Source organism: Colobus angolensis, unplaced genomic scaffold (genome assembly GCF_000951035.1).
Source record: "Colobus angolensis palliatus isolate OR3802 unplaced genomic scaffold, Cang.pa_1.0 Scaffold7, whole genome shotgun sequence".
In the NCBI taxonomy this organism is placed as follows: domain Eukaryota; kingdom Metazoa; phylum Chordata; class Mammalia; order Primates; family Cercopithecidae; genus Colobus; species Colobus angolensis.
In genome coordinates this window covers 9,132,571-9,143,154 of record NW_012120709.1, presented here as the reverse complement: position 1 = coordinate 9,143,154, position 10,584 = coordinate 9,132,571, and the positions used below count along the sequence as shown (strand labels likewise).

General features: G+C 39.8%; 1 protein-coding gene across 2 annotated transcripts; it reads left to right on the top strand.

Annotated features, from left to right (window-relative positions):
* Positions 1 to 206: 206 nt before the first annotated feature.
* MMP1 (matrix metallopeptidase 1) lies at positions 207 to 8,909 on the top strand. 2 transcript variants are annotated; one of them, XM_011926633.1, is made up of 10 exons: positions 207 to 340; positions 977 to 1,180; positions 1,274 to 1,422; positions 1,646 to 1,771; positions 2,833 to 2,988; positions 3,149 to 3,266; positions 5,702 to 5,835; positions 7,330 to 7,492; positions 8,019 to 8,122; positions 8,304 to 8,909. In XM_011926633.1, the coding sequence occupies exons 2-10, from the start codon at positions 1,029 to 1,031 to the stop codon at positions 8,411 to 8,413; spliced, it is 1,212 nt and encodes a 403-aa protein (XP_011782023.1). In that variant the 5' UTR covers positions 207 to 340; positions 977 to 1,028; the 3' UTR covers positions 8,414 to 8,909. The 2 variants fall into 2 exon arrangements, with proteins under 2 accessions (XP_011782023.1, XP_011782022.1); XM_011926632.1 differs by having other exon boundaries at positions 207 to 451; positions 936 to 1,180.
* The last annotated feature ends 1,675 nt before the right edge of the window (positions 8,910 to 10,584 follow it).

The following is a 10,584-nucleotide window of genomic DNA, read 5'->3' as shown; positions in this document are numbered from 1 at the left end:
TATATAACAAGAGCCTTTCTCAAATCGGATAGAAATGAATTGGAGGAAACCACTGTTTACATGGCAGAGTGTGTCTCCTTCACACACGTCTTGTTTGAATTTAATCATGACATTGCAACACCAGGTGATTCCAAGCAATCTGCTAGGAGTCACCATTTCTAATGATTGCTAGTCTATCCACAGCTAATCAAGAGGATGTTGCAAAACATGAGTCACACAGCCTCTGGCTTTCTAGAAAGCAAGGACTCTATATATACAGAGGGAGCTTCCTAGCTGAGATATTGAAACAGCAGGAAGCTGAGAAGTCATCACTTACCTTGGGCTGAGAAAGAAGACAAGGGCCAGTATGCACAGCTTTCCTCCACTGCTGCTGCTGCTGTTCTGGGGTGTGGTGTCTCACGGCTTCCCAGCGACTCTAGAAACACAAGAGCAAGATGTGGACTTAGTCCAGGTAAATGCTACATTGCATCTGACAATGCAAATCTTTAGTTTGTATTTTTCTGCAGTAATATAATAGAGTTTTTTAAGGATGGATTTCCTATAAAGAGATTTTTTTTTTTTTTGCTAGAAACAGCACCCTCCCCCAAAAACGTATCTAGCCATGCATAGGCTCTCCTTTTCCATTTGGAGGTGAGAGTGAACTAAAGGAACAGCATCCAAACCTCTCTCCACAAATTGTAGACTTGTAACAGCATGCAAATCTTGCTCTATAAAAATTGCTCTACTATGAAGTTCTTACTTCACAGTAATTAATAGTAGGAACATTTCTACTCTGAAATTTCATTTCTCACCAAAAATAAGGATAAAAGCAATTGCAAAATCTAAACACAAGCTTTAAAAGCAGTTCTCTGTTCTGGCTAAAACTTAACGCCATCAATTTTTAGAATAATGAGAAAGATTTTCCATGCAGTATTTCGACAATTTTCTTTTGTCAGAAATACCTGGAAAAATACTACAACCTGAAGAATGATGGGAGACAAGTTGAAAAGCAGAGAAACAGTGGCCCAGTGGTTGAAAAATTGAAGCAAATGCAGGAATTCTTTGGGCTGAAAGTGACTGGGAAACCAGATGTTGAAACCCTGAAGGTGATGAAGCAGCCTAGGTGTGGAGTGCCTGATGTGGCTCAGTTTGTCCTCACGGAGGGGAACCCTCGCTGGGAGCAAACACATCTGACCTACAGGTAGGCAGATGGAGGGCCAGAGTGAGAGAGCTATTTCCCACGATAGTGGTAAGAAGTCATGTCCAATGTGTCTCTATCTTGTTTCATTCTAAGGATTGAAAATTACACGCCAGATTTGCCAAGAGCAGATGTGGACCGTGCCATTGAGAAAGCCTTTCAACTCTGGAGTAATGTCACACCTCTGACATTCACCAAGGTCTCTGAGGGTCAAGCAGACATAATGATATCTTTTGTCAGGGGAGGTAGGTTCTTGTAGAATCTTAACCTCATCTTGCCTTTAAATCTCGTAGCTGTGCAACTGGAATTGCTTGTTTAAGAGGAATGTTGATTTTATGGGCTCAAAGAGGGAAACTGCATCACATTTGATGGAAGTCTATTGGCCTCTTAACAAAGCTAATGCTTGTCCTTCTGGCTTAGCTTACATAAGAACCACAAGGAAACTTCACCGAATTCTGTTTCTTTCAGATCATCGGGACAATTCTCCCTTTGATGGTCCTGGAGGAAATCTTGCTCATGCTTTTCAACCAGGCCCAGGTATTGGGGGGGACGCTCATTTTGATGAAGATGAAAGGTGGACCAACAATTTCAGAGGTAAGTCAATCAAATTTGCCTCTCTCAATTCTCCCCTCTCCCTTTCATGTTTCATTGTAATATTGGTTGATTTAGTTGAAAGAATCATTCATAGAAGTATATATTTTTCTATTACCACTCAGAAAATCAGTGATATATTTAGAAAAGTGAAAGGTCTTTTCTGCTAGCTAACAGCATCTTAGCAGTGACAACTAGGCTACTCTAAAATTTTTATTAAGAAAATGTTGAAAACTTTGATGTTTTACTTGTGGGCATCAACATTAAATCTTTTTAATTAGAAGAAAACAGTAACATTTAACAGTGGTCATAAACTTACGTGGAAATTAAAGAAAATGAAGGCTTTTTGTATTTTGCAAAATTTCCAGCAGTCAACATTTATCAGTTTTGTAAATAAGAAATATATTAAATGTTAGGCTGGGCACAGTGGCTCATGCCTGTAATCCCAGTGATTTGGGAGGCTGAGGCAGGAAGGTCACAAGGTCAGGAATTCGAGACCAGTCTGACCAATATGGTAAAACCTTGTCTCTACTAAAAATATAAAAATTCGACAGGCATGGTGGCACACGCCTGTAATCTCAGCTACTCAGGAGGCTGAGGCAGGAAAATCACTTGAACTCAGGAGGCAGAGGTTGCAGTAAGCCGAGACTGCACCACTGCACTCTAGCCTGGGTGACAGAGCAAGAATTCATCTCAAAAAAAAAAGAAAAGAAAAGAAAAAGAAAAATATTTAAAGTTAATAGAACTTTATTGCTTCTCTGCGAAATAATACGTGTCATTTAATCATTGATAATATTGACTAATCCGTGGTGGACTTTCAGTCAGCTGAATTCGTCTTTTAATTGTATCAGTGTAATCATAGAGTTTAGATTTTAACCTGTCTCTTCATTGTTAAAAAATGCATGCCTTCTGCCTTCAGAAAAAAGATATACATACATATATTTCAAAAAGTCACTGATAAAATAGGAGCATTCTTCCTTGTAGTTGTAAATTGTTTATTAGTTAAATGCCTCAAAACTGAATACATTTCAAATAATTACAAATGGATGTATTGGCCTTTTTAGAGTACAATTTATATCGTGTTGCGGCTCATGAACTCGGCCATTCTCTTGGACTCTCTCATTCTACTGATATTGGGGCTTTGATGTACCCCAGCTACACCTTCAGTGGTGATGTTCAGCTAGCTCAGGATGACATTGATGGCATCCAAGCCATATATGGTGAGTATGGAGAAAAGCATTACCGACAAGGGCCTGGTGGTCTTTATATCTATTTCAAATAAGACAGTCATTAGCGATATCCTTGAAGAAGCTGTCTTCATTGTTTATGTAGTTTTCTAACACTAGGCAGAACTAATTGCAGGTGTTTTGTTTTCCTTAGGAGGTTCCCAAAATCCTGTCCAGCCCACCGGCCCACAAACTCCAAAAGTGTGTGACAGTAAGCTAACCTTTGATGCTATAACTACGATTCGGGGAGAAGTGATGTTCTTTAAAGACAGGTAAGATGTCAGTTTTTCTTTGTGATCTGCATTTGTAATAATCACAACATTCACTACTATGGTTATTAATGATTATGCTTCACATGTTACTTATTTCACACTGATTTACATCTATAATTTTATGGTAGCAACTGCATGCATTCGTACAACATAATGTACTTGTAACAACTTTGTTTTTCTACATGTAGGTAGAAAACATTAGGTTATCTGATCCTCAGAAAATATAGTTAATTTAGAAAACCAGTGTGTATGATCTTGTTTTACAGATCAGCAAAGTAAGTCAGAGAGAAGGAAAGAGATCTTTTGGGGGCATAGAGCTCATTGGTAGCAGAGCAGTTATTGGTCTTCTGTCCGCCACTCAGGTCTCTTTTCATTATGCGACGCTTTGTGATGATAAGTATCATAGGACTTTCTTAGGAGAAAGTGGTCCTTTCCATAGCAACGTCTCGCTGATAAGGGTTGCATAGCCATCCTTTAATTATCTCCCGTGCCAGCCTGGAAAAATGGGCCTCCCAAAGCCTGTTTTCTTGAAGGGTTTCTGTTGCCCCCTGGAGGCCCAGAGAAGAAGAGATGGGACAGAGCCAATGCTGGGAAAGTCCCCAAGAACTGATGTAATCCCTCCTGGGACAGATAGGGGTAACATGGAGCTTCCCTCTTCAGAGAAGAATCCCAGAACTTCCTCTGCAGCATGTGGACTCAAAAAGGTTGGGGTCATCTCACATGCAAGGAGGAGGCCTGCTGTCTGTACCATAGTGATTCCTAAAGGATCAGGCAAAATAACACACTCTTTTGGTGTATTATTGCACACTGCATTTGGTGAATGATGTAGTCCACAGAATGATCAACACATAGAAATTCAGGGTAGTCTGAAAGGCTGGTTCTCTGTAGCCTTTCAAGTGCTGTGGCACTGTTTTACTACTCTGTAGTCGCATCTCTCCTAGAATTCTGGGCAATGGCTCATAATTCTTTCTGCCCACTCTTTAGTTTTTAAGTGTAAAAGATAAGGCTGGAGGTAAACTATACAGGGTGTGGTTCAATGCTGGGACAAGTTAAGAAAACAGATGGTTTGAAAGGAAACCTCTCAGTACAGCAGGACACATCTATCAAACCAAACAGTACTAGATGGAACGGGACCAATCAGAATTTGCCAGAATTGAAAGGACACAGAGATCATTTAAATGTTGCCACGTCGGGGAGACATGAAATGCTAGAGATAGAGATAGTAACTGATTTGCCCTAAGGCATCACAGCCAGGCAGAGGCAGGATGGGACCTAGAAGTCAGGTTTCTGACAGCCAAAGCCGTAAGTTTCCCTGTGGCCTGGAATCTGGAGCTGTTCTGTGTCAGCCCGCATGACAGTCCATGCTGTGCTGTTACCCTAGTCCCTATAAACTCTATAATCCACTTTGTGTAAGTACTACTAACCAAGGGACAACAAAGGGAGTGGCTGCCAGACCTCAGTTTAAAAATCAACCTTAGCCTCTTACCAGCTGGGTGGACTTAGACACCTCCCTTAGCCTCCCTGACCTCAATTTCTCATCCTCAAATACTCTCTTGTAGTGTCCTTGTGATAAGCTCTGATGTAAGGACTGGGCCTGGTGTGTTGTAAGTCATCACTAAATATAGCATATTAGAGTCATGGTCCAGCTGGTAATGTGCACAGCCGATCCCTAATGGCTCACCAAAGCTGACTGTTAAATTTTGAAGAATTTTGCATGTTAACTGTGAACCATAGCCATTATTAAAAATTAAATTATAGGCCAGGTGCAGTGGATCACACTTGTAATCGCAGCACTTTGAGAGGCCGAGGTGAGGGAATCATCTGAGGTCAGGAGTTCAAGACCAGCCTGGCCAACACGGTGAAACCCTGTCTCTACTAAAAGTACAAAAATTAGCTGGGCGTGTTGGCCTGCACCTGTAATCCCAGCTACTCAGGAGGCTGAGGCAGGAGAATCCTTGAACCTGGGAGGCAGAGGTTGCAGTGAGCCAAGATTATACCACCGCACTCCAGCCTGGGCGACAGAGTGAGACTCTGTCTCAAAAAAGTAAATAAATAAAAAATAAATAGATAAAACTTAAATTATATAAACAAAATTAAATTACGTTAAAAGGTAATAAAAATAATTAAAACTCATCTCTTTGTCATAATTTTACTGCATTTTTCTACTTGTTTATGTTCTTAAAGTTACTTATGCCTATTTTATTTGTATGCTGTACAACGGTGCTCCACTGAGACTCGTGAAATTCATCGTAATGGGAGTATTTCAACCTAGTGAGATCAGCAAATGCTATAAACCAACCCTCCTTCGGGGAGCTGAATGTTAAACATTTACCAGCACACCTCTAGTGCCAGCAACAAGAAGGAGCTGGAGCTGGATGTCGGCCAGAGATTACCAGAAATTAGATGGAAACGTTTCTTTCTTTTTTTCTAATCAGATTCTACATGCGTACAAATCCCTTCTACCCGGAAGTTGAGCTCAATTTCATTTCTGTTTTCTGGCCACAACTGCCAAATGGGCTTCAAGCTGCTTACGAATTTGCCGACAGAGATGAAGTCCGGTTTTTCAAAGGTAATCCTTCTAATTATTTTTCACTGTTTTAATAAATCAATTTTTTATTTCCTTTGGGGCTGAGATATAAGGGTACTAGCTACATTCTCTCCAGGGACTTTTGAAAATCTCAGTCTCACCAACCAAATCAATGGAAGTCCATCGACTTAACTAAACAGTGCATAGTGCATTTTGGAGTCATTTTAAACAAAAGGCAAATGACTGGAGAAAGAATGTTCTGGCCTTTTTAATGAATCTAGATTTACAAAAATGTTTTCTGCACGAACTACGTATTTAAAACCCCCTCCATATTCCTGGGAATACTCAAAGTAAAAATCGAGACTTGGGCCAATCCTACAGAGGATGGAATGGAAAGATTTTGTTTGTATGATTTCCTAGACTCTATTTCAATACAAACTACCCTCTTGAGAAGGGGAGAGGCTCCCAGTAGGCAGTTAAGATAGAGGATGCCACAACTCTGCTGTAAGAGTGTGGTCCTCAGACCAGCAGCATTGGCATCACCTGACAGTCTGTTACAAATTCAGAATCTCGGGTCCTGCTTCAGATCTTCTTTGATAGAATCTGAATTTTAACAAGTTTCCTGGGCAATTCATATGCACATCAAATTATGAGAAGTTCTGCATACTGTGAATTGATTGGGAGAAACTTCTTTCATTCTGTCAGAATGAAACACAATCCAATGATCAGCTCCTGGACTTTGAAGACACTGTGTCATGCACAAGTATTTTTACAAACACGTGTTTAGCATAGTACAATGAATAAGACATTTGACTCAGCCAGACACTCAAGGCAAATAATTAAATGCAGGTCAGGTGGGCCAAACGCTTTGAAACAGAATTTCTAGCCTTTAAATTATGAAATTAAAGGGACGTTAGAGACAGAAAGTTTCACACTCCTTTTTCATGAGGGGTAAATAGCACGTGTGTACAATAAGAGAAATCTTGGCTTTAGTATATGAGACCAGCTTTATGTGATGAGGGGCTTACTGAGTATAAACACGGAAACTGGACACAGCATTAATTCAAGTATTTGGAACTGTCTTCTAGTCAAATGCAGTGATTTGAATCCCAGGACTGCAAATTCTTACAGGTTGTGAGTCACTACAGCACTCTGCCCTTTATTATACAAATTGTTTGAACTTCCACAGTCCATGAGCAAACCTGGGGAAATGAAGTTTCTATCACCAAGGTGGCATAACTAACTCTTTAGTCATTCGAACATATGACTTTTGAAAGAAGCCCCCAACCCCATAAATGAGTCATTCTCAAAGCTTGCTGCAGATTAGAATCAACTAAGAAGCTTCAAAAGATAGACACATTTAATTGGTCTGAGATAGGGTCCTGGCATCAGTATTTTCAAAACTCTCCCTAGATGATTCTAATCTGCAGCCAGGGCACTGCACTAGCATGTGAAACTAAGAACTTACCTAGAAATTAACTTACTGACTAGTGAAGTTTTAGGCAAGTGTTTTCATCACTGTTTCTTGATTGGCAGGGAATAAGTACTGGGCTGTTCAGGGACAGAATGTGCTACGCGGATACCCCAAGGACATCTATAGCTCCTTTGGCTTCCCTAGAACTGTGAAGCATATCGATGCTGCTCTTTCTGAGGAAAACACTGGAAAAACCTACTTCTTTGTTGCTAATAAATGCTGGAGGTAAGTTCAAGTGCAGAGAATGTTAGGGCCTCAGTTCTTTCTACATAAAAAGTTCTAGAACACCCCATTTCAAAGTGAGTCTCAAACTGCCTTGGCCAGCATCCTTTTCTGCAAATGGCTGGTGCCAATCTATCATCTATTTAGTCTATTGACCAATAGTCATCACACAATGCCTGTACTGGGAATCCAGAGAATGTAGGGGGATGAATTTTAAAAGGATATAGAATTGAGGGCATTCATCTTAACATAGCTACTTTGGCCAAAAGTTACTTATCTTCCATAGTATGTTACCTCAATACGACATAGCACAGAACCTACTGGAGAATTCGATGTTGGATTTCAGAGGGGCCTTAAAGGCCTTTTAGTTCACTCAACATTCCTCCTTACCCCATCTACTCCCCATTTCACAAACGATCTATAAAATGAAATATTCTGGTTAAATTCCTCATGGCGTATTTTCTGTAATGATTTTGAGAGTGTACATGTTTAGCAAAAGGTCTGACACTCTTAACTCTTTTCTGACCAGGTATGATGAATATAAACGATCTATGGACCCAGGTTATCCCAAAATGATAGCACATGACTTTCCTGGAATTGGCAACAAAGTTGATGCAGTTTTCATGAAAGATGGTAAGCAAATATGCATATATTTCCTCCCTTTCACTGCCATAGCAATAGCATCATTATTGTTAGTTGGAACAACAAATGCCAAAAATATCTACGCTCACAAATGAATTGGTTTCTCAAGAATTCAAGTTAAACCTAGAAACTACTTGTATAATGTAGTAAGTCTCTTTTGTTTTGTTTCTAGGATTTTTCTATTTCTTTCATGGAACAAGGCAATACAAATTTGATCCTAAAACGAAGAGAATTTTGACTCTCCAGAAAGCTAATAGCTGGTTCAACTGCAGAAAAAATTGAACATTACTAATTTGAATGGAAAATACATTATGTGAGTCCAAAGGAGGTGTTTTCCTGAAGAACTGTCTATTTTTTCAGTCATTTTTAACCTCTAGAATCACTGATACACAGAATATAATCTTATTTATACCTCATTTTGCATATTTTTTTACAATTTAGAATGTAGCCCTTTTTGTACTGATATAATTTAGTTCCACAAATGGTGGGTACGAAAAGTCAAGTTCGTGGCTTATGGATTCATGTAGGCCAGAGTTGCAAAGATCTTTTCCAGAGTATATAACTCTGACCTTGATCCCAGAGAGCAGCTTCAGTGACAAACATATCTTTTCAAGATAGAAAGAGACAGGAGACATGAGTCTTCATTGGAGGAAAAGCAGCTCAAGAACACATGTGCAGTCACTAGTGTCACCCTGGATAGGCAAGGGATAACTCTCCTTACACAAAATAAAGAGTTTTACGTTTGAAATAAAGTCAACCTTGTTTCTACTGTTTTATATACTTTCTATATTTATTAGTTATTTTCTGATGACACAGTCACACTTACAGAGACTGCTTTTAAAATTTGAAATGGGAAGTAGACAATATAAAAAAAATTCATGTGGGAAATTAGGATATACAAAAAACTCAAATATTCTCTATTCACATGGAATTTATACTATATAAACTGGGGTGAGGGAGGGGAATCCATTTCCCTTGCCCCACGTATGGATTCCAAAAGCAGTTTTAGATGAAATCGGTGACATCATGGTAGAGCATTCTAGGCGTATGTCATTTTCTCTCTTCTGAACATATGAGAGGGTTCCATTTTCCCACAGTCCAACTCCTTGCAGAGTTGGGTGGTGGGCAGTGGGGCATCTGACTACTTCTAACCAGTGGGTTGAGTGAAGAAGTGAAAAATGTCATTTTCAGACTGGAACATTTAATTGCTGGTGGAAATTTCTCTAGTAGTCTACTCCTTCTGTCCTTCTGTGGTGGTTGTAGAAGTACATCATGAGAGAGTTGCCACAAGACAGAACAAGCTGAATTGCTGGAAATAACTGCTTTAAATAGTTACACAAATCTCAGTAGACTTTGCTTAAGTAGGAAATAAAATTTTAGGCTGGCCATGGTGATTCACACCTATAATCCTAGCATTTTGGGTGGCTGAAACAGGAGGATTGCTTGAGCCTAGGAGTTCGAGACCAGCCTGGGCAACATAGTAAGGCTCCACCTCTACAAAAGAAATTTTGAAAATAGCTGGGTATAGTGGTACACACCTGTAGTCCCAGCTACTCAGAGGGCTGAGATGGGAGGATCACCTGAGCCCAGGAGTTGGAGGCTGCAGTGAGTCATAATCCCACCACTTTATTAGTCCGTTCTCACGTTGCTATACAGAATTACCTCAGACTGGGTAATTTATATAGAAAAGAAGTTTAATTGGCTCGTGGTTTCACACGCTGTACAGGGAGCATGGCTGGGGAGGCCTCAGGAAACATAATCATGACAGAAGGTGAAAGAGAAGCCGGCGTGTCCTACATGGCTGGAGCAAGAGGAAGACAGAGAGCAGGGGGAAGTGCTACACACTTTCAAACAACCAGATCTTGTGAGAACTCACTCACTATCACAAGAACAGCAAAGGGGAAATCCACTCCCATGATTCAATTACCTCCCACCAGGTCCCTCCTCCAACACTGAGGAATTACCATTCCGCACAAGATTTGCATAGGGACACAGAGACAAACCATATCACCACTGCACTCCAGCCTGGTCTACAGAGTGAGATTCTGTCTCTAAATACATATACAACTTCTATTTGCTACTATAATCTACTACAGAGTGAGATTCTGTCTCTAAACATACATACAACTTTTATTCGCTAATATAATATTATCATGTTATATTAATAATATTATTTGCTAAGTATAATATAAAATATAAGATTTTGTATTTGGTTAATGCTGCATAATATAGTTTGTCAAGATAATCACTAGTTTATGATGACTAATTTGGGAAGAAAGTTTATGCAAACAGGAGTCTTGCAAGTAGCTTTACATAGGCAGAAGCAAGCTCTGCAAACGTAGAAGTAGTACCTCCCTCTTGCCAGAGGAGCAGAAACTACACTTGCATGGAGAATTGATAAAGACCTCATTTGAGACAAAAACCTCACAAGATAATGCTTGCCCTCCTCCCAA

What these genes read in the sequence shown, in the direction of transcription:
- MMP1 (XM_011926632.1), top strand. Translation starts at nt 347, where the DNA reads ATGCACAGCTTTCCTCCACTGCTGCTGCTGCTGTTCTGGGGTGTGGTG. An exon ending in GTGGACCAACAATTTCAGAG is followed by an intron (nt 1,772 to 2,832) that starts GTAAGTCAATCA and finishes TGGCCTTTTTAG; the next exon opens with AGTACAATTTATATCGTGTT. An exon ending in GTGATGTTCTTTAAAGACAG is followed by an intron (nt 3,267 to 5,701) that starts GTAAGATGTCAG and finishes TTTTCTAATCAG; the next exon opens with ATTCTACATGCGTACAAATC.